Source organism: Phodopus roborovskii, unplaced genomic scaffold (assembly GCF_943737965.1).
Source record: "Phodopus roborovskii unplaced genomic scaffold, PHOROB, whole genome shotgun sequence".
Classification (NCBI taxonomy): Eukaryota; Metazoa; Chordata; class Mammalia; order Rodentia; family Cricetidae; genus Phodopus; species Phodopus roborovskii.
This window is the reverse complement of record NW_026126485.1, coordinates 4,309,055-4,334,782: the sequence shown is the minus strand read 5'-3', so window position 1 is coordinate 4,334,782 and position 25,728 is coordinate 4,309,055. Positions and strand designations below refer to the sequence as shown.

General features: G+C 40.2%; 1 protein-coding gene across 1 annotated transcript in view; it reads right to left on the bottom strand.

Annotated features, from left to right (window-relative positions):
* Ryr2 (ryanodine receptor 2) overlaps positions 1-25,728 on the bottom strand; it is a 548,210-nt gene that overhangs the window by 158,923 nt on the left and 363,559 nt on the right. Inside the window, exons 31-44 of the mRNA XM_051194750.1 lie at positions 24,448-24,800; positions 23,010-23,124; positions 22,081-22,241; positions 20,148-20,310; positions 19,733-19,819; positions 16,147-16,373; positions 13,508-14,312; positions 11,764-11,964; positions 11,253-11,358; positions 9,902-10,045; positions 7,349-7,622; positions 4,014-4,128; positions 2,735-2,867; positions 561-664 (exon numbers count right to left, since the gene is read on the bottom strand). Of these exons, the coding sequence (XP_051050707.1) occupies positions 561-664; positions 2,735-2,867; positions 4,014-4,128; positions 7,349-7,622; positions 9,902-10,045; positions 11,253-11,358; positions 11,764-11,964; positions 13,508-14,312; positions 16,147-16,373; positions 19,733-19,819; positions 20,148-20,310; positions 22,081-22,241; positions 23,010-23,124; positions 24,448-24,800 (2,988 nt within the window). The remainder of the gene's footprint in view (positions 1-560; positions 665-2,734; positions 2,868-4,013; positions 4,129-7,348; positions 7,623-9,901; positions 10,046-11,252; positions 11,359-11,763; positions 11,965-13,507; positions 14,313-16,146; positions 16,374-19,732; positions 19,820-20,147; positions 20,311-22,080; positions 22,242-23,009; positions 23,125-24,447; positions 24,801-25,728) is intronic.

The window sequence follows — 25,728 nt, the reverse complement described above, 5'->3', positions numbered from 1 at the left end:
CAGGAGAATGCTGGGGAGAGGAAAGAGAGGAAGGCCATCAAGAGATACGATGCTGCTGAAGGAGTAACATGCTGGATTAGGGGTAAACCACCGCCTCATGGCAATATGGCAATATATATATGTATGTGTATATATATGTGTGTGTGTGTGTGTGTGTGTGTGTGTGTTAATAATCAAGACAGAGCTAGCCAGAAAGAAGCCCTAACCATCAGCCAATAGTTTAATATATCTCTGTGTGCTTATTTGGAGCTGAAGCAGCAGCAGGACCTGGCAGGACAGAAACCTCCATCTTCAAGTCATTGAAAGATGTTTCCTATTTCACAGAAAATTTTTGTAGTAAGAGAGACAACCCTTCCTAAACTTCTTAATCTTCATCACAGCCAGTGTTACAGAATGGGAAGCATAATTAAGCCAAATATAAGATATATTATAAGACAGAATTATAATCACATGACATGATATGACTATCACTACAGCACATGTGATTATACTAAGATAATCACATGACAACTGCACCAAAGGTACATTTCACAGACAATACAGACAGGAGCATGGCTCACCTTCTCCAGATCCGGCTCCCGTAGAGCAAGGGCAAGTTCATTGTTGTCCATAACTGAAGCTGCGGCCACATCCAAGGGAGTTGAACCTCTCATGGCTGGTGAAGCTAATTCATGTGAAGAAGAAATATTATCTGGATTGTGCGAGAACTAGGAGTATAGCATAAGAAAACACAACTTCCCACACTAATACCTAAATGACATGTATATTATAGTAGCCTGAATCAATGTAATCTCTTTGGCAACTAAAACTGTGTACATTTATTGGGATTGAAATAGGTACAGGCTGTGAAAAGACTCAGTTGCATGAATGAACATGCAAGACATCAGAGTCTTACCAAGTTTTGTGATGAGAACACTTTAGATCTACTCAGTGATTTTTAAAAATATAATGTTGACTGTAGCAATCATGTATTTGGGTGTTATGATCATTAAAATTATTATAAACTAAGCAGTATAAAGAAATCTCTCAGGTGGCTAGCCTCTGGCCATATCTGTGAATGTGATTTTAGGTTGGGTTAATTGATTGGGAAGACCCACCATAAATATGGGTGGCACCATTCCATGGGCAGAGGGCTTGGACTGAAGCAAAAGGATTAGGACAGATGAGTGCTGCCTCTTCCTTTCTCTCTGCTTCCCAGCCACTGCCACATCAGAAATTGCCACTGCCACCATTCCTTCCCTACAATAACACTTTAGAGCCACAAAGAGTAAGCCAGAATTACTCTTCCTTTTCTTAAGCTGTATTTTGTCAGATATCAATCACAATAGTAAGAAAATTAACTGATGTGCCTACTATCTAAGTCAAAATTTGTATCCTCATCTGGGGTTCAGGTGATACAGGATCCCATAATGCAGCTCAGGCTGACCCAGAACTCACTATGTTGCCCAGATTGATCTCAAACCCAGGATGATCTACTTGCTTCAGTTACTCAAGTGCTGGGATTACAGGCATGAGACACCACATATTGTCACATTTTATAACCTTTGACTGATATGTTCAAGTCTGGGTCTCTCAGGACCTGTCACTCCAGCTGCATTGTCTGCTTCAGAGGACTCTGTGTTTTCAGATTCACACAGAGTGAGAACACAGCACTTGATTTAATGTAATATCATGTAGGCCATCCACTGCCAAAATTGATGAAATTTCAATCTGATTGTGCATTGTGCTTATTTAAACCATATTTTCTTTGTCTATCTGCTTATTTATCTTGAGACTGTGGCTTTATATCTTGGCTATTGAGAAAGAATTGCCATGAACATGGGAGTGAAATATGCCCTTAACATACTGATTTTCCTTTCTGTGGCATGTATACTGATGGCAAATTCATGTATCATATTTTAATTGTATTTTTATGTTAATATTCTATTTATGTGTTTGTGTGTGTGCATACATACACACATGGGCATGCCCATGTCATAGTGTGCATGTTAAATACAAAGGACAGCTTCTGAGAGTCAGTTCTCTCCTTCCACCATATGGGTCCAGAGACAGAACCCAGGTCATCAGGCCTGGTGCCAAGAGTCTTTATCCAATGAGCCATCTTTCAAGCTCTGGGATTCTACTTTTAACTTTTTCCAGAACTTCCACACTGTTTTCCATAAAGGTTAGAGCAACTGTGATTCCATCATAAGTGTTCTGGTATTCCTTTCCCCTACACCCTTGTCAATAGTTACCATTATTTATCTTCCTAAAAATGCCCCTTCTAGAGGGTGTGAGGTGATAGCTCCATGTGGTTCTAATCTGTACTTGCCTGAGGATTAGTGAGGATTAGTGAGGGTTAGTGAGGATTAGTGAACACCTCTTCACTCACCCATTGGCCCATGTCAATATCTCTGTCTCTGTCATTCTTTTAAGAATATCCTCTGTCCATATATTGACATTGAAGTTTAATATGTCTTATTTTTAATATTTATTTTATTATTTATGTATGTGTGTATGTGCAAGTGTGTGCACATATGCATGAATAAGGGTACCTGTGGAGTTCAGAAGAAGCCATTAAATCTCTTGGAGCTATAATTACAAGCTTTTATGAGCCAGGTAACGTCAGTTATAGGAACAGAGCACCAGTCCTCTGCAAGAGCAGCAACTACTCTTAATGACCAAGACACCTCTCCAACTGCTATACAGCTTATTTTTCATTTAAAGATTAAATTAATATCATGCATTAACTTACCAAGACCAACACTACTGTTTTCCAGTAAATAACTGAGATGATCAAACATGGCTTTCTGATTCTGCCTACTTATACGGCAGAAGTAACACAGAAAACGACAGCAGTTGGCCACCATCTTGGGGAAGGTGATTTCCTATATAAAGAGTACTGGTTAGTTGCTGAAACAAATGATAAGATTGAGCTAAGAAGGTGAGGCCACCACAACACTGTCAACCCATCTACACCCATGAAAACCAAGCTCAGATACTGAAAACCTTTAAACCTGCAACCTATAACGCACTGAGTTGTCAAGGCACTAAATATCATATCAAGCCTGACACTGATTTGAAAATCCCACCTGCATTCCCTATTGTGTCTTCAATTAGCCTTAAACTTACAGGTAATCAGAGACCAGCTAATAAATCATACTGACACAGACACAGCTATGCTACCTGGATATGCCTGTGCCTACCTGGGAGACTACATAATCCCTCTGATTTTGTTTTATAAAATTCAGAAAATAGGGATGTTAAGAACTTAGGAACAGTAAATTCAGAACTTGGAGTTTTATCAGCATCAGCATCTATTGTTGTTGTTGACATTCCAGCATTTCACACCTCCCTGCCTTACATACCACTTCCCTGCAAAGGTCCTGGGAAGACTGGCCATCTGGGCAGCATTGACACATGCCTCTCAACTTACCCTACATGCTTCTTCCTGATCTCAATACATTGTGAAGGTCTTTATACATTTGCCTATACATGGGGCAGGCTGCCCGCTATACATATGGGGTAGATTAAATTTAGGCATGACTTTGTATGTCGATTATGAGCTGCTGGTATAAAATGTGGTCTCCTGTTCTTCTAACCTCCTGTTTTGTCTTCCATAAACCCATTCCAGTTCCTGTCCGCTTGTTTGGCTCGTTTGTGCTCCACTGTTGTGTGCTCCTGTGGCTGGTCTGGGGGTTTGCCTTGTCTTTGTGGGATGTGCTTTTTAAAAACTAATATGTTATTTTTAAGTTGCTGAATATCCTTTAAGTAGACTGATTTAGGAGACAACATATGACAAAGCATAGGGTAGGAACTTCTTTTTTGATTTAAGGAAAATTCAAATAGACATCTATAATTCTTACTCTCAAAGGTGTGTGTGCATGCTGCATATGCATGTGTGTGAGTGACAATCTGTGTTCCTTTAACAACAGTCTACTAAAGAAATAAACACCCTTGCAGTTTCTCTGTGGCCCATGCCCTACAGAAAGTTATACCAAACATGATCCTTGAAGTCAAGGTCTGCAGTTTACCTTGGACTCGCCTCCTCCAAGGACATTCACCATGACTTCCATCACTGTTTCGTGCATTCCAAGGGCCCTCATGAGATTGGGGTGCTGGTAAAACACTTTGTTATTCATGATATCTCTAGAAAGAACAGGAGAGACAGCAGTAAAGCAGAGCTCAGAATAAAGGGCACAGAGGCATTTATCTGAGATTCTAATGCATCTTTAGAAATAACTTTTGTGCCTGGAAACAAAAGTGTGATGATAAACATCATAAATACTAATGAGTTCAATCACTTTTTCACTCCAATAGTCATAATCTCACCAAAGTGATGTGCAAGCTATCTGTTCCTCTCAATGATATGGCATGTCCTAAGTATATGATGGGAGATGTCATTCTGTATATGTTTCTCATACTGGTTAATGAAAAAGCACTGTTGGCCAATAGGAAAGGAAGATAGGCAGGACTAGGAGATGAGGAGGAAAGAAGTAGGAAGGAGGAGCCAAGATGGAGAGTCTGGAGAGAGCAGTACGCGGCAGCCGGCTCTGGGTAAGAAGACCACGTGGAAATACATAGATTAACACAAATGGGTTAATAATTAAGACAGAGCTAGCCAATAAGAAACTAGCACCTGGCCAATAGCATTGTATCAAATACAGAGTCTCTGTGCATTATTTGGGGTTGGCGCGGTGGTGGGACAAGACCAGGCAGCAGGTGGAAAAACTATACGCCTTACAAGTATATATACTAGAAATGTAAATGTATGCTGGTTAAGTGTTTTTAATTTTGTGGACATCCAGCTTTCATTTATACTGAAGCAATAATCAGCATTATGTCACATTTATATGAAGTCTTTAGAAATTCATTGGGTGTCTGCTTTTCATGTATCTGCAATTTTTAGTGCTACATTCCATGGTTCTATACATAATCATAATAGCGTTATCTTTTGCTATTTTCTACTATATTTCTACTGTATAGTTAAGTCTATAATATGCCTGAATGCAAGGCTTATTATCTGAGAGAAACTGGGTGTATGTAGTCAGGAGTACAAAGAGCCTCCACCCCCCAATTATGATGACAATTTAAAGAAAATGTAGCAGATGGAACTTAGAACAATTCTAACATCATTTCTGCCTTAAATATTACATTGTGATATTTCCAAGGATCCTCAGGCTGTGCCAGAAGCATCACTAACCATAAATGAAAAAAGTTCCCTTGACATCAATTTCAGCATCAATAAGTCAATACAAGAGTCCTTCACAGGCAATATTTTCTTGTCCAGGCTAAAGCAATAATATGACAGCAGTCTCTCTCTCTCTCTCTCTCTCTCTCTCTCTCTCTCTCTCTCTCTCTCTCTCTCTCTCTCTCTCCCTATCTCTCCTTTTCCCTCTCTCTCAATTGAAAACTACCCTGATACCCTAAAATCTCTTTCATTTTTTTCACTATATTACTCACAAAAACATTTGAAATACACACACACACACACACACACACACACACACACACATTTCTTTTAGGCAAATGGGCTGCCCAGTAGGTAGGTTGGCATTTACTAAGCACATCTTTTACATAACAAAAAGCAAAAGTAGAATTTTATTACCTAATATAGTTTTCAGTTGTATAATTAATAAGCAATTTATTTGTTAATGGAACATATTATGGATAATGTTTAGTAGCAAGTAATCTTTCTAACTCCTGGATGACTTTGTTTTTCATTATCTTAGTTAAAGAAAACATACACTCCCCATACATAATTGGCTTCCATTAAAATATTTGGACCCATTGTAAACCAAGAATGGAGGACACAATGTTTGCTTATTGGCATAGATTTTTCTATTTCTAAATTCACCATATTAGCACACTTGTATTTTCAGTGTGTTCCCATTATGGTGAATATGAAATATAATCTTCCAATCATCAGGCTCATAAGTAATACATAGTATTGTTCTGTGGGATGAAATTTGTGTGTGTGGGGTGGGTGGATGTGTTAAGTGATAAAGATGACATCTTTATCATTTTAATTCTTCTGGACTGTGTTTTAGTTCATACAAGAGAAAGCAAGTTTTTCTATTTTTTTCTTAATTATGTGGATGTGTGTTGGTGTGTACACTTTTGATGCAGATGCTAGGACCTTAGAATACCTGGGGTTGTAGGCAACTTTAATCTGCCAAATGTTGGAGCTGGGAACCCAACTTGAGTCCCATACAAGAGTAGCAAGTACATGCAACCACTGAGACATCTCTCTGACCCCATTCTTAGTTATTTCTTTGTCTTCTATTTCATTCATGCAGCCTGACAGTTTTACCTCTATTTTCCCTAATATTTACCCAATTATAATCTATTTTTGTTTGAGACAATGTTTCATTTTATAGACCAGACTGGCCCCAAACTCACAGATATCCACCTGCCTCAGTCTCTGCCTCTCAAATGCTGAAATTAAGGGTATGCTACACTGCCTGCCCCTAATTATAATTTTATAAATATTTTTCAATGCCTACTACGATTGTCCACTCCATATTTCTACAGTTTTTCTATATTTTTTAAACCTCATGTAATCTGCATTGCTTTTATTTTTGCTACTATTTGGATTTCTACAACTTAGAACCCTAATTTCCAATGATCACTGAAAAAATAATAATCATTTTACTCCCACTCCTAAAGATGGAGGACATCAATGTTAACCCCTAATGCTCAAGAAATATAAACTTATGATGTTGAATTATAAAAATTTGGTTCCCTGTCTTCTCTTTCCAGCATCCAATGGACAGAGAAAAGCTTTTGTATTATCTTCTGCTAGTAAGTGGTCATCTGTCAGTGTCACAGATTCCAGTGTGTTTTTACACATAATTGCACATTACTGAGGGGCTGAAAAACAACCTAGTTGATATGTATCAATACCCCATTAGCATCTTAATCTGTCAAATTAGTTACGTTTCATTGTTTATCAATTTTTTAGTGCATCATTCAATGTGAAAAGGTATATATTTGTGCAAAATGTCTTCTGGACAAACAGGAGTACCATAAACATGAACTATCAACTTATGCCTATAATAAGACTTTCATAAGACCACATTCAGTGTAGATGGAGGAAGGCTCACAAGGCCATAATCCTGAAGAGCTCCATACAGTACTAAGGAATGAAGGGTCAGTTTTCTTCAGGGATGAACCCCAACCTAGGTTGCCCATAACACAGTAAACAACTTTCTAACTTGGTTGAAAATCTTAATTTCCAGGGAAAAAAATACTTGACATCATCCCATAATCCAGTCAGAGCTTTAGTATTAGTATTTTTATGCATTGCTAACTTGATGAAATGAGAAGACATGCATAAGACAAAGATTCTTATGGCTAAATAGTTTACCCCAGACCACGAATCATCAGCTTCTCTTCTTCTTTGCCCATCCTCACACTCAGCAGAGATCGTATCTGACCAAGTGATGCAAGCAGGTTGATGGTATCCTCCACAGAGACGCCATTGATAGTGTAGGTCTTTGGCAATGCCCGGACTAGACCCCCGATGCCATCATACTGTCGATGCAGCAACACAAACATGGCCCTCACCAGCTCAGGGTCCTCGATGACAGACTCTTGAGCCCAACGCACCATAGTTTCAGAAATCAATTGCTGGAGACTGGCTGCATGGCACGTATGTGTCACGTGGGGAAAGAAGACAACAGTTAGACATTCCAACTCTATAACCTCATACCCCCAAACTGGTATCACAAAAGTTAGGGACACATTAAGGTCACTGGAAATAATCTTGACAAATGATCTTTAAATATCACAACACTTTCCAAAGAGATCAGATGTAGTTTATTAAGGATGAGAAAATATAAGCACTTTTGCCTAAATAATATTTGTTATAATTAAGATGAGCTATTTCAAAATTATAGACTGTTATGGTTTAAATAAGAAATGTCCCTCACAGGCTCTTGTATTGGAACACTTGCTCCACATTGGGTAGCCCTGTTTGGGAAAGCTATGGTCCCTTTAGAAGGTACAGACTTGTTAGAGGAAGTATATCCCTGGGGAAGGGCTTTGGGGTTTTCTGTTCTCTCTGTTTCTTATGTGCAATGAATGTGTTCTGATGGCCTCATGCTTCTGCTGCTACAACTTCCTCACCATGAGGGTCTCTATCCCCATTGGAATTGTAAGTCCTAATATGCCTTTCTTCCCTAATTTGCTTTTTGTTAGGATATTTTTATCAGAAGAACAGAAAAGTGGCAAATCTGTCCAAGGACACAAGGTGTCCTCACTTTTACTTTAATTCACTTTTTTCTCTGGTTTTCTTCCCAGAAGGTTTGACATCACTCCACCTCTAAAGGTCTACCATGGAAAGCATAATGTGGTGCTTGGTTATCAAGCTATTTCCTCAATTAAGTTTTCTGCTACATGGATATGGTTTTATTTAAATTTGGATCTAAATTGCCACTTAAAATGTCTCTAAAGGGTTTGATTGTTCAATTTTAACTAAACTGAAAAATCCTATCAGACATACAAGACTGTCTATGGCATAACATGCAACATGGTCCATTTAAAAGTAATAGGACCAAACATCTTAAACTAAAATGGAAGCATCTATTTTAGGTAGAGTAGATGTGGCTGAGAGGGTAGTGAAGCCCAATTTCTATCATTCATACATCAGCTGGTTTTCAAAAGAAGCTGTTTATTTTGTGCCTATAATTATTTAAGGAAAAGCAAATCTACAAATTTTGTCCAAACAAAAATAGTATAATGAAGTGTCAGTATATTCACACACATCCCAAAATCTCATTGTCAAGATAACAAGTAAAAACCATTAATATGTTAGCAAATGTGACTCGTTAGAAACTCATTAGAACTCTGGCAGAAGATGGCCTATCTCAAATTTTTTCATCTCTAAAATGTAATTTTATGAATAAGATTTCTATTTTTTTCTAGAAAAACCCTTTACTAAAACAGTGCTGTATTTTAAAATTGGTAGGATCTTAGAAATGCAGTGATAAAAATATGGATCCAATGGTCCTGGTCCATAACTCCTTCTCAATTAAGGCACACTTCTGAAGATCTCAGGGTCCAGCAGGGCTGGCTTTTGTAGTTCCAAGGGTCAGCAGCCACTATTCTTGATCAAATAGTATACAATTAACCAAAAATGCATACCTTTGAAAATGTCTCAGAACCAAATATAGTTATAGTTACAGATAATATTTATTTAACTTTAAAATGGGTTAATTTTATACAATCATTTAAAAATCATGTACAGTATTTACCTATGAAATCTAAGTTATTCCCTTTACAATTTCTGTGCATGTATATGTCTGCATTCATGTTCACATGTATCTACATGCACATGTAGTAATGAATATGATATGCTTGGAGACAAGAGACTGATGTTGGATGTCTTTCTGGATAATTCTCTACCTTATCTTTTGAGTCAGGAACTCTCAAAAGCTTGGAGATCTCTTCAAATTGACTATCTAGAAAGCAAACCCCAGGGATCACCAGATCTTGGCTTCCCCAACACTGGGATTATAGGTATGTACTGCCTCTTCTTACATGTGTGCTAGGTATCCAAACTCAGATCTTCATGCTTACACTGCAAGCACTTTGCTAACTGAGCCATCTCCCAATCTATGATTTCTCTTGATAGCCTCAGATCAAATATATCAAATGTTAGCTCTGCAAGTTGCTCTCCACAATGGATCTCTCTCTCTCTCTCTCTCTCTCTCTCTCTCTCTCTCTCTCTCTCTCTCTCTCTCTCTCTCTCAAGCTCATCTTACGAGTACAGCAGCTCCTGCTACTGCCTACTTTTGGGTTCTATAAACATTGAAGCTGACCCCTGGAAGTCAGGACCTCCTACTGAATGTAGTGTTCATTCTCAGGATGAATAAGTATCACAGCTGGGCACTGGACCCAGACCCTTTCAAATGCTTACAGGACTTTCTGGAGTCACTTGCAACTGGTTTTTCAGCTTGTTTCTTCTTCAGGTAGGTCACCTTTTCCACCAGGGACAGCAAACGTCCTCTGATTGTTAAGTCATTACTTCCATCCAGGGATCCATCTTCATCCAGCTCAATTCCTGGCATTAACAGCAAGGTAGTATAAAAAGAAATCATTTGAAAACAGTACATAGTTGGAAGCTAATCTCAGGCTCTTCTACTTTTCCATCCTCAGCTCCCAGCAAGGTCTCAAGCACCTAGCAATGCCTATAAAGCTATCTTGCTCCTGAGCACTCAAATATAATTCACTTCTCAGCATCATTCCCTCCTTCTTCTTCTCCCCCAGTTCCTGTTATTCCAGAACCATTGGCAATCAGGACACACACTAAGTGAAGAACAAAAAGGCGCCATCAGGAGTAAAGATCAATTCTGCTCTTTGCATGACCTTTTCAGCATCAGTGACTTTGGAGAATTTTTGCCTGAAACTCCTATCTTTCCTGTCTAAAATTCCTAGGGCCTCTATCAGCTCTTCCAAATCGATCAGTGTTTTAACCTAAGAGGCAGAGAAAAAAAGTATAACTAGATCCCCTAAGCCAGTGTATAGTTTATGTCTACAGCAAAAATTCTGCTGTGTGGGGCATATTTTATTGATGTTATATAGATGACATAATATGTAGGCAAGTGAGTTTTCATTTATAAAAAATATTAATGTGTGATACATTATTCATAACACCATCTAGAATAAGATCAGAATAACCTGACCGGTGCTATATCTATCACCCATCTTTCTATCTCTTTATCTTTCTCTATTTATATATTTATCTAGTCAGCTATTTTACCTATTATCTATCCAACTACTGGCTTACTTATATCTGGTTGTCTATTTAGCTATCTACATCACTGGAAAAAATGACATGTTCATTTTCTGTCATTGAAACTCAAATCTTCACCACATCATTTCATAAAGAAATACAGGTTTCCTTTTCTTGAATTATTATTACTCACTAAGTAATTTCCTTATCTATTTAGTCTGTGGGCATATCTGTGAAGGACTGTCTTGATTATTAATTAATACAGAAGGGTACCATCTACTGTGGATGTTATCCCTATGAAAATAGTGCTGTGCTAGGTTGGAAAGCTAGCTAAGCATAAGCCTGAGCAAGTCAGCAAGCAGCATCCCTGCACAGTTTTTTCAGGTTCTTGCTTGGGTTCTGGCCCTGACTTCACCCAGTGATGGACTGTGACATGGTGGTATAGGCCAAAGCTAAATAAATATTACTTTCCTAAATTGCCCTTGGTCATGGTATTGGCACAGCAACAGAGATTATACCAGAATGATGAGTTTACCACAGTGAGTCATCAGGTCCTCATGGAAATCCAGAAGTTGGTCTCGGATTTCTTCAGGGCAGGGACATTCACTTTTATCATCCTTAAAATTGAGAAGCATATTAATCTAGAAGAGAAAAACAACAAGGAAGGAAAAATGGGGGTTTAGAAAAATTGAACTCAGGAGCATTGAAAAATCATATTTCTAATGTGCACAAATTATACTGCCCAATAAGTGAAAATGTCTATCATTCAATCCAACTAGCATTACAAAATACATCAATTCCTCCTGAATTTTGGAAGTTCAGTGAGAGTAGATTTGTCATGATAATAAAATCTGCAGTCTCGGTGTTATTTCCTTCGTTTACCTAGTCCCTTCCTGATCAAAAAGGAGATTTTTTACTTGCCTAATTTCAACAGAAAAAAAAAGAAAAAAACCATTCATAATTTATCACACAGTTTTGTAACATATAGATCCTGAATACTCTAAAATCCAAAATGAGAGGGAAGCCCTCCAATTCCACTATGGTACCTGCTCTTGTGGTGGTGACCGGAACTCCTTTGTTTTCCTGGCAGTGAGTGCGGCAGACATGTTTAAGGCTTGCATAACTTCATTATATCTGAACCGTTGATTGTCTTGGAGCTTAGCTACAAAGTCATCTGAAAAGGCTACAATGGCTTCTATTCGGTGCCGAACCTGGCAGTCACAGAGGTACTGAAGCAAGAGACACATCTGAGAGGATAATTTAAGAAACATACCATTAATGGTTAATGCATATTAAGTCATCACCGTGTTAAATATCCTTAGTTGCTCATTCTCTCTAAAACAGAACCCAAAACTTTATAGGCAGAAATATGTTTAGTCTTACTGGATGAAGATAATGTATATAAGCCAGTTTGGTAGATATAAATCCCTTGATTAAGTAATCATTCAGACATATTCTGCTGTACCACAGGCAAAGAAACCAATGGATAAATAAAGAAGAGTTTGTACAGTGGTCTTTTGGAAGGGTTTTCACCATTTGAAAGAAGATAGAATAGTACCATGTCAAGTGGCTCACAACTTCCAAACTCCAGCTCCAGGGGATCTGATGCCCTATTCTGGCTTGCGTGCCTATATTCATATATGTACACTCCTATACAAACACATACATGTAAACAAAACTGAATGTTTTAGAAAAAAGTTGCCTATAAAAGAATATGGGGCTAAATTTAGAGGATGACTAATTATACTTAACACCCTTTGTGACAGACAGTAATCCAAAAGAACTTTAAAATCTTGCATGCCAAGGTAGTATAGTCATTTCAATTCTCTGAAGAGAATTTTCTCTCAATCTTCCTCCTGTCTTTTGCTGAAGTCCAGCACTATTCCCTTAGAACTGGACAAGTCTGACAGGTTGTTGAAGAACCAGAATCTGGGCTGTGTTAACTTTCCTGCTTTGCTTTCCTAAGAGTATCCATCTGGCCTCTCTACCCTCAGGCTCCATGCTAGGCTGTCTTCTGTGTGAAAGAAGCTCCTAGAACCTTCTACCCAATCCCTCTGGCTCCCACTATGGAACTCCAGCTTCTCTACATGACTTCAGCTTAAAAATCACCACCAAAAAAAAAAAAAAAAAAAAAAAAAAAAAAAAAGCTATCCCTTCTCTTTCCAATAGAAATCCAAAAGATCTTTCTTCTAGCGATTCATCTTTCACTTCAGGCAACTTGATGAACTTTGCAATGAGATATTAAGAAGAAATTCTTGAACAGGACCAAATTTCCCCAGAGACTGTGGACTTCTTGAAGGAAGAACTCATGCCTGATTCCTTCTCTCTGCACCAAACACATGGTCCAGAACATGACTTCCATTGATGCTGACTGAGTTGATGAACAAAACTAATGCCAATGACTCAAATATCAATCTAAAGCACCCAAGAGGCATGAATTAAGCAGCCTCCATAAACCTTGATGAACACAAAGGCAGGCAGTGTCTAGATTCCTCACACATATGCGGAAGGAGGAAATTTTTGCTTTCTAAGAAGAACATGTGTGTGTTCTAGCATGAACAACAGAGGAAGTGGAGAGGAAAGGGGATGCTTGTGCCTTAAATCCACACACAACTGAATATCATATGAGAGAAATATTTATGCAGACACATGGGGAACATACAAATAAATGCACAGTTAATATGAAGGTGAAGAATGGAAAGTAAATTTATGAAGGCCAGAGGAAGACAAGTGGATTTCATTACTTTAATGTTATTAGTTCTGAAATTCCTTTCATTTTTCCCCAGTTACCTGCAGTTTAACTGGCTCAGGGAGTTTCATCTGGAGCAGGCCTTCCTTGGGCCTTTTGCCCCCTTTGGCTTCTTCTTCACCTGTTCCTTCTAGCTTAGAGTCTTCTGCACTGATCTCCTTCTCTGGAGCTCCTCCTTCCTCCTCTGGAGTGGCAGCTTCCTTAAACACACTGGGCTCGATCAACTGCAGGATGTGTTTCAAATCCTCATTGTGAAAGATACCCATGATGAGCAGCGTGTAGAAGAGCTTGATGAGAGGTACAAAGAGGAACTCCGTGGTCCCACCCACAGGGTCCCGTGCATGGAGGCTGCCCTCCTTCACTGCTTCTGTGAGCATCTGGATGGTCTTGGCCTTGAGGATGTCCAGTGGAAACTCGGGACTGTACTGATAGCATTCATTGCTAATGCTCACAAAACTAGGGGAGGAAAACTGCATCCGAGGCCTGAGGGAGGTGCTAAGGCCAATGCCTGGGAGGCCATGTTTCTTGTTCTCATTGGGGAAGAGGGTGATGCTCTTTGTCTCCTCTGTCATAGGGACAATGAACTCATTGTTCATCATGAGCCTGGCAGTGGCATAGGAGCTGAGGTGGATGTCAATCAGCAGGTCATAGTAGCCAGCACGCAGCAAGCCAGGCATGTACTTATTTTCAATGGCATAGAGCAGCTGAGGTTCGTCCACGTGGCTGCATAGGGCATGGGCCACCCGATGATTCCCAAGGGCACAGACTGCAGAGTAGAGACGGAGGGTGTGATAGTGAAACTGCAGTAACTCCTCCTGCTCTGTCAGCTCTAAGATATCAACAGACCTGTGGGAGGGAGGAGAGAGTTAAGGGAGCAGACACAAACATCTTTTAACTTTCTGCCATTTAGTGGCTTCACAGTATTTGCAAGTCATTTCTGATTGGCTTACACATTTCCTTACTTAGAGAATGTAAGCGGAATGTTTCAACCCTGAGTTCATTTAGAACTTCCTTCATCCTCTCTGGTCATGAGGTTGTGAGTACCCTTTCAGATATGTGTGTTTCATCCCAAGCCTGGGACTTCTCATTTTCAGAGCTTGAGTACCCTTGGGGAAAATCTGGCTTTCCTTTTACAACAGACTAACATGATACGAAAACAGAAAGCTTCACCTGGGACTATAGTGCCACCACCTCAGCACTATGACACTGACAGGTCAGAAATGGGTCAACAGAGCACTCACCCTCAGATGTAAATTCTCCTCTCAAATCCGGCATAGACCCCAGCCAGAACTACTCACCTAACTCACCTGCCAGAACTACTTATGTTTTCACAAAGTACATGCATACAGCAGATGAAACATGCAATGAGAATGGCATCTTCCTCCTAACAAAATTAAAAGGCGACTGCCTGAACTCTTTTTTAAAAATTGCTTTATGTATTCTTTGATAATTTCATATATTCATGGGTGTGAAGGCATCCACTGATGTATGATAGACCTACAAAGTGTCACAACGTTAAATAAAACTGACTCTCCTTTCCCCAGTGGCCATCAACTGCCAATAACTCTGTTAGAGGTCTTGTAAGATCCTTTCCTGTTCATCCTCAAATGTAGATTGACTCAAACCCATGCAGGTCATACACAAATAGTCTCAACTGCTAGGAGTTTGTAAGTGCAGTGATTCAGTCATGTGCAGAAGACAATTCTTTGCTCTAGGCCTCCCTCCTCAATTTTGGTTCTTATAATCTTTCCATCCCTTCTTCTGCAATGTTCTCTGAGCCTTGAGGGAGGGGTAATAAGGATGTCTCAATTGTTGGCTAAGCAAAAAACAGTTGCATATTCTCTTCACCTTGACTAGCTGTGAGTCTCCCCACATTCCACCATGCACTGCCTTAAGACACTTGTCTGATAATGGCACCCTAATCTATGTCACCCTGGACCTTTAAATTGAGTCACCTTGTTCCTCTTAAGCCACATGGCCAGATGATACCTACCATCACTTCTGCTAATGCATATGTTTACTTGGATGTGTCCCTATATTCTACTGAGTTTAAATCATATATAATTCACAGGAGACACTAGCATTAACAGCAGAACTATGAAAACATCAGCACATACAAATTTCTGATAAAAATTTACTTCACACAAAAAGAAAAAGCTAAATCAACCTAACCTCTAAAGTATATGTGCATATACATATTTACATGTATACATACATATCCAATAATAATAAAAATATTGGGAGGATTTCATATATGAGTACAATCAAATTTCATAGTTCTTACACAAACTCCTCTGGAGTAGTCCTACTTAACCTGCCAACATCCCCTTCTCAAATTAATTCGTGTGTGTGTGTGTGGGGGGGGTGTGTATAGAGGTCAGAGGCCAGCTTTGGGTATTGTTCCTCATGAGCCATCCACCTTCTATTTATTTTTCTGAGGTTAGACTGGCTGGCCAGAAATCTTAAGAGACATGTCTTTCCCCATCCAGCACTGGGTTTACAAACACAAACTATCACACTCACATGGGTTCTGGAGATTCAACTTGAGTCCTCACATTTTACCTTCTTACTGCTCCAGATCCTGCTTTTGAGACACATTTTATTCCTCAAATCTACCCCTCATCCAAAAAAATCTAATTCTAAATGCTAATTCAAGCAGTGATGGGTGCCTGGGGCTGACCTGTTCTCCTCGGGGATATGGAGAGACATGAACTGCAGAGGATCAAGACACTGCACCAGCCATCCTTGGCGTTCACTGATTCGAGAGACATCCACCTTCAAGAACTGGTTGGGCATCCGGCTCCACAGGACATGTGACAGGAACTGTACATGCAGACGTGGAGGACACTGGGGCACGGGGTTTTTGTGCTCACTTTTAAACAATCCAGCTGAGAGAGGCATTACATTCTAGAACATGGAGCAGATTTAGAAAAAGAAATGACACGTTATTGCTCACATCACTTGGGGCTCCTCATACACTGGCTGATAGGCTACATAGGAAAGAGCTGATGTAAGTAAGATGTACTGTAAGTTAATATTGTGCAGTGACAAAAAAAAATAGAAAATTAGTTTAAAATTTCCAGGAAGAACAGATGGGAAAATGTGGTCAGAAAACAGCTGAAATGTCAAGATTTCAGGCTAGGGACACCAGTGAAGGGATGTGTCTCCTTCATGTGTGCCAGCAAGTGTGTCCAAGCACAGCCTCTATCCATCACCTTGCTTTGCAGGGTTAGTTCCAGAGGAAACTGGCAAGCATTTAGGGTACAGCATTTTTTTTTACTAGAAAAGATTCGACTAAACTCCTTTTCCTCATCATCTGCCCTGCCATCCCCTATTCTAAGCACACTTTATCTATCTGGCAGTACACAGAGATAGCTGAGTAATAAACCCATGCATCTCCCATGAAAGTCAAATGAACTTGACAGTCACCAGCACAGCTCATTTTTCCTCAACCAGGAATGGGCTGTTTCAGAAGGAAAGCTCTCTGCTCTGCTCAAAAGTGTTCCTTCCTGCATGTCATTTACGCCTTTCCTGCTTGCTTCTAATAGGAGCCCTGAACACAATGTCTGACCTCTCTGCCTGAGCTTCAGCCTCTCCATCCTTTCTATGAGCCTTGGACTGTGTTCTGTGGGTGTGTCACCTTCCTGCTTTCTTATCCCCTCTTAGGACTAGAAAATAATACATTTACTAAAGAGCTCAGGCATTGTTTTAGATACGGAGACTATGTTAATAAACAGACCAAACAAAAGCCTTGCTCTCTTATAACTTCCATTTTTCTTGTTGCAGATGTAAAGAAAAGCAGGAGGGGAGGCTTCAAAGGAACCCCAAGACAGAGCCAGGGAAGGGTTCAGGAGCACAGGAGAGAGGAAGCTCGGCATGAGAGAAGGAAGAGAGGCCGTGAATGTCAGCTGGCTTTAGAGGTGGAGGGTCACTCAGACTGTGGTGTGATAAACCAAAGAGCAAGGATAAAGGAAAGCACTGAGAGGGTGCTGGAGTCTTCCCCTGAGGACACAGAGCAGGGGTGAGAGGGAAGCAACCCCACTGACCTCCAGCCACACCTCTCTTGCTACCCCATTCTCACATCCCTTCATGAATTCACTGTCATATAGTTTGTCCTAGCACTTCGTAGAAAATGTTCTCATCCCTTCACCAAAAATGCTCCTAGCCAACACATCTAAAGTTCCCTCAGCTCAAGTTTCACTAATCATATTGTATCATCTTTGATCTGTGACTGTTGCCCAATCAGATACTATACACAGAGTGGCCTCTGTAACATACCTCCCCAGTTTTCCTACATTCTTGATGGTTTATTCTCAACCCCTGTCATGTACACCTCTTCTTTAGTTGATACAACCAGATTCCTCATCCCTCGGGAATCTCCCTTTCATATCAGCATGAAGATATTTCACCAGTTCTCAACACCAAATCCCACCTTCTGTCTCCATCTGTCTGTCTCCCTACCTTTCCCCCACTCTCTTCTCCATCCTTATCTTCAACTATAGATAGGTAAGGAAATATGCATGCATTATACATATATAAATCCATTGAGATGTTAACCATCAGGATGATAAGATTTTTATTTATGCTGCTTTCACTCCACTCAACAGATATGATAGCCACGTTCAAGACCTGTACTTGTGCAATTTAGCAAATGTGCTAAGCAAGTTGCAGGCCACTGGCTCAGCCTGGAAACAATCAACCACACTACCCAGAGCACATCTGGCATCCCAATTTCTTTCCTCAGTTTCAACAAGCTTGTCAAACTTGGAATGAACATTCCCTAATCACCTAAACTGGATAATATTAAATATAAGCCTTGCTTTTGGTGCTAAAATCCAATTAACTAATCTTATTAAGCCAATTTGTTGTCAAGTCCTATTGCCTTCTCCAAGGAAACAGTATGAACCCTCCAGTTCCTCTCCATTGTGATTCTCAGGACCTTTGGCACAGCCCCCAAGTAGACAGTATCAGATTAGCAGTACACACTTACCAATGCCTGCTCTCATTCTGCACCTCCATCTTCCTACAGTATACTACTCCAAGACAAATTACACTGCACTCAACACCCCTCTTCAAATGTCAGGAAACACCCCTATATAATACCAACTTTTCAGCACAGCATGTGCCCTATTCCTCTTAAATCTGAACTTGTCACTCTCTACACATGGCCCGGCAGGAATCCTCAAGTGCATCACAATGAACCACTTAAAACTCATCACTTTCAACTCTTCACACTTCTGCTTTCTCTGTTTCTTCTTCTGGAGGGACTTCTCCTAGCAAATGTACTTGGATAACCATGATTGACAGGAAAGCAACCAACCCAAATATCATCTGCACCTCCTCTGCCCAGTGTATCTTAGTTATTTTTCCATTTATGTTTCCAGAGAACCACACACATCATTCTTTCCTCAACGCATGGTTTCAAGGACTAACATCTGATCATGGACCAGACCAATGATTTATTGTATGCAATTTGGTAAGATTTTTTTCACTATAAGCTTTGTTTTATTGATCAATATATTCAAAACAACCAAACTCTTGAATTATGTTACCACAATGACCTGAAGATATTTTCAAATGTGGCTATCTTTCCTCTAAAGAATATTTATATTGGTAATAAAATACAGCACCCATTTCAAAAGCACATGCTAGGCACTAATGGAACATAATAGGAATGCAATATTATAGTCTGTCCTAGTTCATTTTTATTAACATCTTGACACAAACTGAATTCCCTTAGGAAGTCAATTAAACCTATTGACTCCAGGCCTGGAGTGGTAACTCATCAGTCAAAAGCACTTACTGCTCTCACAGAGAACCTGGGTTTGGTGCCCAGCACTGACATGGCAGCTCACAGCCACCTGTAACTCCAGTGTCAGAGTATCTGATGCCCTCTCCTAACTTCCAAGGGTACCACATGCACACAAGTATGACACATATATACAAGCAATACAATAAGAAATACAAATATAGGGATAAGTGAATGAACAATTGTCTCTCCAATGGGCTTTTCTGGTATAGGAGGGCTCAACCCACTCTGGGTGGTAATAGCACTAGGCTCCTGGGCTGCATAAGAAAGCTATCTGAGTGAGCCAGAGAGGAAGCCAGTAAGCAACATTCCTCAGAGTTTCTTCCCCTGACTTCCCTCAGTGATGGACTCTTACCTGAAGATATAAACTCAAATGAACCCTTTCCTCTCCAAGCTGATTTTAGTCAGAGTGTTTTATTGCAGCAAGAATAGAAAACTACAACAGAGTCACACTTACCTTTATTCTGCCCAACTCAAACTGGAAAACATTGGGACTTGTAGCTTGTGCGAAAACTGCAGGGAATAACTTTGTGCTTGGCTCCACCTTAAATGAACAAGTGAGTATGTGGCTATTAGAAAAGAAAGGAGTCAGAGACAAAGAAATGAGCATTTCCTTTACAACCATCAAGAGGCAAGTGAGAGAAGGAGACTGAATAACCTGTCAATCATCACCAGATTCATAACTACACAGACAGCTTTCAAGGGAAATACTGTTAACCCTAAAAGGCTTATGATGCTGCAAATATGCAAAAGATAACTGCACATCTCATAAACTCGCTTCTGTTTCCCTTCTCCATTTCTAAGAGTTCATCTCGGGAAATGTGCTTCCCTTTATCAGGAGCAAAAGCTTAACACCGCCTCTGACCACATACCTGGTAGTAAGTACTTAGCTCCTTGCCATTGGCAATGAACGTGAGCAACCCACTGGCAGCATCCACAACACAGCCAATCTCCAATCCATTGCTGTTGTTTCGTCCTTGCCCAGGGCTCATGCTCTCTCCCGCACACACCATATAGCAGTTGCTGCGTTTGATGCTAAATTAAAGAAAGAACAATCCACATCGGTATCCTTGTACATACTCATCTATGAGAGAAAGCAAGTATATCTTGCAAACTAAGCCTAAATTATGCTGTGCAAGCAACAAGCTCATGCTGTAATGGGAGAGATGCAAAATGGGCCCAAGTCTGTGATTCTAAGCAGTACTTCATCGACTGCAAGGGACAGTCTACATCAGGACTGTTGCATGTCTAATTGGCCAATGAGCTTGACAACACTAAGAATTGGTCTGTGCCTTCTCTACAAAACAAACAACCAAAGATCTCAAACCAAACTGGACCCTTTTTTTTTCTGAGGTTCAAAAAAGTTTGACTATTGAATAAGTATCCAAATTTCAATTATCACTACCACTGCCACACACATACACACACACACACACACACACACACACACACACACACACACCACTACTTATTCTGAGATGAGAGAATTTATCCTAAACACTATTAAAATCCCAAGGCAAATTCTCTGAGTCATGAGTGCAATAATATATCTGACCAAAATGATGTGCCTTTGTGCATAATTTCTTGTAATGCTACAAAGGATAGTTAAGTAGTTAATGCACATAGCAATGCTGACTCCTTCTGACTTCACCTTCACCAGAACCTTCATTGGAAAGTTCTATTCCATTCTCTTAGTTGCACTACAGCCAACACATCACAAGACTAGCAAGGAAAAGCCAGAGGCAGGCAGGAAGGGAGACAAAAACAAAAAGGCTGGGATAAAGTCCTTTTCGAATTGTCCAAATGCAGGTTGCATTTCTTTGCTCTAGGCACCCGGTACTCAGTGATGCTCCCTCATCCTCTGTTTCCAACTCTAATAACTCATCAGTTATAGCATTCTTATGTGAATCAGTGTTTTCCTTGTGTTGTTGACTTCTTTGAAAATTAAATTCATGTCCCAATTATTCTTTAAGAGACATGGTATTTGGGGTCCCATGCTGATACCAAGTACTCTTTGAAGCTTTTGCAAAAGCCCTCATCTGTCTGCAGTGCTGAGGGAGGAACAGCGCGTTTCCCAGGTCACCAAAAAGGATGGCTCAGCTGAAGAGGAAAAGCAACACTATGGAAGACTCTTTCTGAGACCTGTCATAGCAGATCAGAGAGGATCGCATGGGCGCACAGGGTAGAAGCAAATGGGAGGATCTTCTCTTGTCTTATTCTGCAAGGAAGATGGCCTTCTTCACTTTTTTGAAGGTTTGGTTTGAGTTCGGTGTTTTACAAATGAGAAAAGATGGTGCACAAAATGTAACTGACTTACCCGAGGCCACACAGCGAGTCAAGGGCAAAGCTGAGGAAAGAATCCACTGGTCCTCAGTCGGAGTTCAAAGGTGTGCTCCTCATCTAACCCTAAGCTACAAGCCCACTCTGTCTGTGCACTTGCCTCCCCACCACACAGTCAGTCCCCAAGGGGCGTATCAGACCATAGGCACTCCATCTCAGCTTACTCATCTCTCAACCGTAAGACAAAAGCCACATATTGGCAACCTAAGTCCTAAGTTGCACTACCTGAAGGACATATGATCCTTACCCCAAAGGACGCTGTATTCTTATATGTTTTTTGCTTTTAATATGTTTAGATTCCTTGCTGGTTTGTATGCATAAGAAAAGAGGACATTGACATCAATGACTTAATCACATCATCCTATAAATGGAAATATCCTAAGTACAAAATCCAGGAAACAAGAGTATCTGGGCCTATCAATATTTTGAAGACATTATTCTGTGTAAAACACTGGAAGGACCAACCTCTCATGGACTTTTCCTTTTTCATCTCCTAGAGTGACAGTCACAGTGCGCACTCTGTCCAAATCAAAGCCTGTGTCATATTGGTGGAAGTCAGACGTAATCCAGCCTACCCAGACATTAGCAGGTTCTTGTCCAGGAAAGATCCTTACTGAGTAATAGTACTGTGGAGACAGAGGAACCAAGTGTGGGCAAAAGAAAATGTGGGTGTCATCTGAGCATAAGTTGGGACCCATGAAAAATATAATAAATGAGCTACTCTCAGACAGTTTGCTAAGATGAACTAAATCATATGGACTTTGAAAAATCCAGGGGAATTGTCAAATTTCATCAAGAAACTAGACATCGGTAAGGACAGTTACTTAAAATAGCTCTCATTCCTTAACAGACATCACAATACAAACTTTGCTACAAAATTTATACCCCCCAAGTATGCCCAAAATTATAAGCAAATAATTACTTTTAAGATGTTATTCCAATGAGTGTGGAGGCACACACCTGTATTGGCAGTACTACAAAGGTTGAGGTTAAAAGGACAGAAACTTCAAGGGCAGCTTTCACTCACAGTGAGATGCCATTTCAAAAAAAAAAAACAAGGTCTGGGAACAGTTGGCAGAGTGTTTGTCTGTCATACAGAAGGCCCTGAATCCCATCCTCTAGCACCACATAACCTGATCATGGTGGCACATGCCTACAAACTTAGCACATAGGAGATGGAAGCAGAAGGATCAGGAATTCAAAGTCATCCTCAGCTACAAAGCAAGTTCAAAGCCAGCCTAGGTTACAGTAGACCCTGCCTTACTCCCCTAGCCCTACCACCACTCCCCACAACACACACAAAAACAAAATGGAAAAAACACTGCCAAAATAAATATATGAATTATCGTATCGTATTTGAGATGGGAATCATACTAAGTGTTTCAGGTGCATACCGTGGATGTCTGCATCAGGTACTCATAGTCACCCCGGTCATCAGCAAGGACATCTTCAGTGAGTCTTGCAGAATGGCTTGTGCTGTAATCTGGTTTTGTTCTTCTAAGTAAAAATCTGCAATGTGTAAGAGCAGGAATAAGCAAGAGCAACATGTTCTGCCACTTTGAACATGAGATCATTAGCCAAAAAGTTTTCAACAGGGCATCTTCTGTCCCAGAGAACATCTGGCTATAGTGGTAAATGTTTTTGGTTGGCCTAGCTTGGGTAGTGGAGCACTATGGCATCTACAGGTACACATGAGGGGAATCACTCAACATCCTTTCATTTCTCAGGGTGTTCCTACAATAAAACAATGGCCTGACCAGAGTGGCAATAGTACTGCATTTGAGAAACGTTGATCAATGCAGGAAGGGATGCTACAGGAACATGTCTCTGTGATCACAGAAAATAGTATTTACAGCCATGGTTCGAAACCTTCCTAATGCTGTAAACCTTTAGTACAGTTCCTCATGTTTAGCAAGACCCAACCATAAAATTATTGCTGCTACTTCATAACTATAATTTTTCTGCTGTTGTGAATCATAATATAAATATCTGAAATGCAGGATATCTGATACACAACCCCCAAAGTGCTCATGACCCACTAAAGCATGAGAACCACTGCTTTAGAGGGAATTCTCTTTAAGTCTCAACCAAGAATACAAATATAGATAACTCTGAACAGATTACATTTGGGCTCACAAGTTAAAAGACCACAAGTTGGATTATACTCCTCTGTAAAAATCTTTTGTGAATAAATACACAATTAATGAATTAATAAATGAATGAATGAATGAAGAGGAGGAAGATGAATACTAAAATCCTTTACCCTCTACTACAGATTGAACTACATGATAATCATATAACTTAAAAATATACTGTAGCTGAGCTCAGTGGTTTACACCCATAATGCCAGCACATAGAAGGCTAAAGCCAGCCTAGCATACAGAGTGAGATTCTGTCTGCAAACATCCAACCAAAGGCTAGAGAGATGGTGTATTAGGTAAACTGCTTGCTACACATGCATGAGGATCTGAGGTCAGATTATCAGTGCCCATGTAAACAGCAACAGCCAGGTACAAAAGTATATGCCTGTAATCTCAGAACTGGAAGAGCAGAGACAGGTAGACTCCTGGAGCTCACAGGACAGAAGGCCTCACAGAACTGGCAAGATCCAGGTTCTGTGAGATACCTTGCCTCCAAAAATAAGGAATGAGAAGAATAATCAACTGGGCATCCTCCTTTGGCCTAAACACACACACACACACACACACACACACACACACACACACACACACACACACACACACTGAAAAGCAATTGCACCCATACACAAGTATATATACACACAAACAGAGTCCCAGCCCACACAAGCACCACACTATCTCTGCTAATCACCTTTGCTTTAGGCGTGAGGGCTTTTCTTGAGCATAATCTTTGTGGTTATTGAACTCTGGCTTTGGGGTTTCTTTGTCCTTGTCAATGCGGTCAGGCACCAGATGACCATGAGCAGTTTTCATTAGAACCTCAAAATCCGAGTCCACATCATAATCCTCTAGATCATTCTTGGGCCCGTAGAGGCCTGCACCAGGGAGTCCTCCTGCTACTGTCTTCGAGAAGACCTCGGCACATTCAATGGGCATGCTCAGGCGGTAAAACATGATGTCAGTGTTGCTGTTCTGAGAACCAAATGACTTCTGAGTGACCTTCAGACATGGAGAACTGTCTATGGTGCCATCTATTCTTGTTACCTAGTAAGATGAAGAAGCCTGTTAGTTTTGAGTGTCAACTTAACACAACATGGAATCACCTGAGAAGAGCAGTCTTCTAAACTATGTTGGTGAGCAGACATGTCTATAAATGGTCATTACTGGGTTGGTTGAGGTGAGAAGACCTGCCCACTGTGGGTGGCACTATTCCCTAGACAGGTAACCTTGTATGTCTAAGAATGGAGAAAGTAAAAGTGAGGTGAGCACATGCATTCATGTTATCACTGCCCTGTCTCCCAAACTATGACTATGATATAAACAACTCCCTCCAATTCCTACTGCTGGAACTCTCCCTCTGTGATGGAACTGGAACCTGGAACCTTGAGCTGTGAGCTAAAATAAACTACACCTTAAATTGTTTTGTCAAGATAACTTTATCATACAACAAGAAACAAAACTAAAATGTCATGGTTCCCATTGTAATCACCATCAATCTCCTGTTCTTAACAATAACCAGTGCATTTCATGTGGACAGACTCTAAAGATGATCTACCCCAAACAGCATTTTGTGGAGACTCTGAAACTAGGACATCATGTTGTGATTACACATTCAGACCTATCTACACACAGGTTCCATGTCTGTGATTCACCCAAAATGCCATGCAGAATACATGGAGAAAGATATATTTGTACTGAGTATGACCATTTTCTTCTCATTACCAATATAATACAAGTATTTATATAGCACATACATTGTATTGTATAAGTAATTTAGAAATGTCTGGCATTGCATAGGATGATTTGTGTAGATTCTGTGGGAATACTGTCCTTTTGTATGAGGGACATGGGTAACTGCAGATGCTGGTATCCAAGGAAACACACAATCAATTCCCTGTTGATATCTATGGACAACTACAATAAACAAGCCCTGTCTTAACTCTAAAGACAGGTTGACCAGTTTATGCCACAG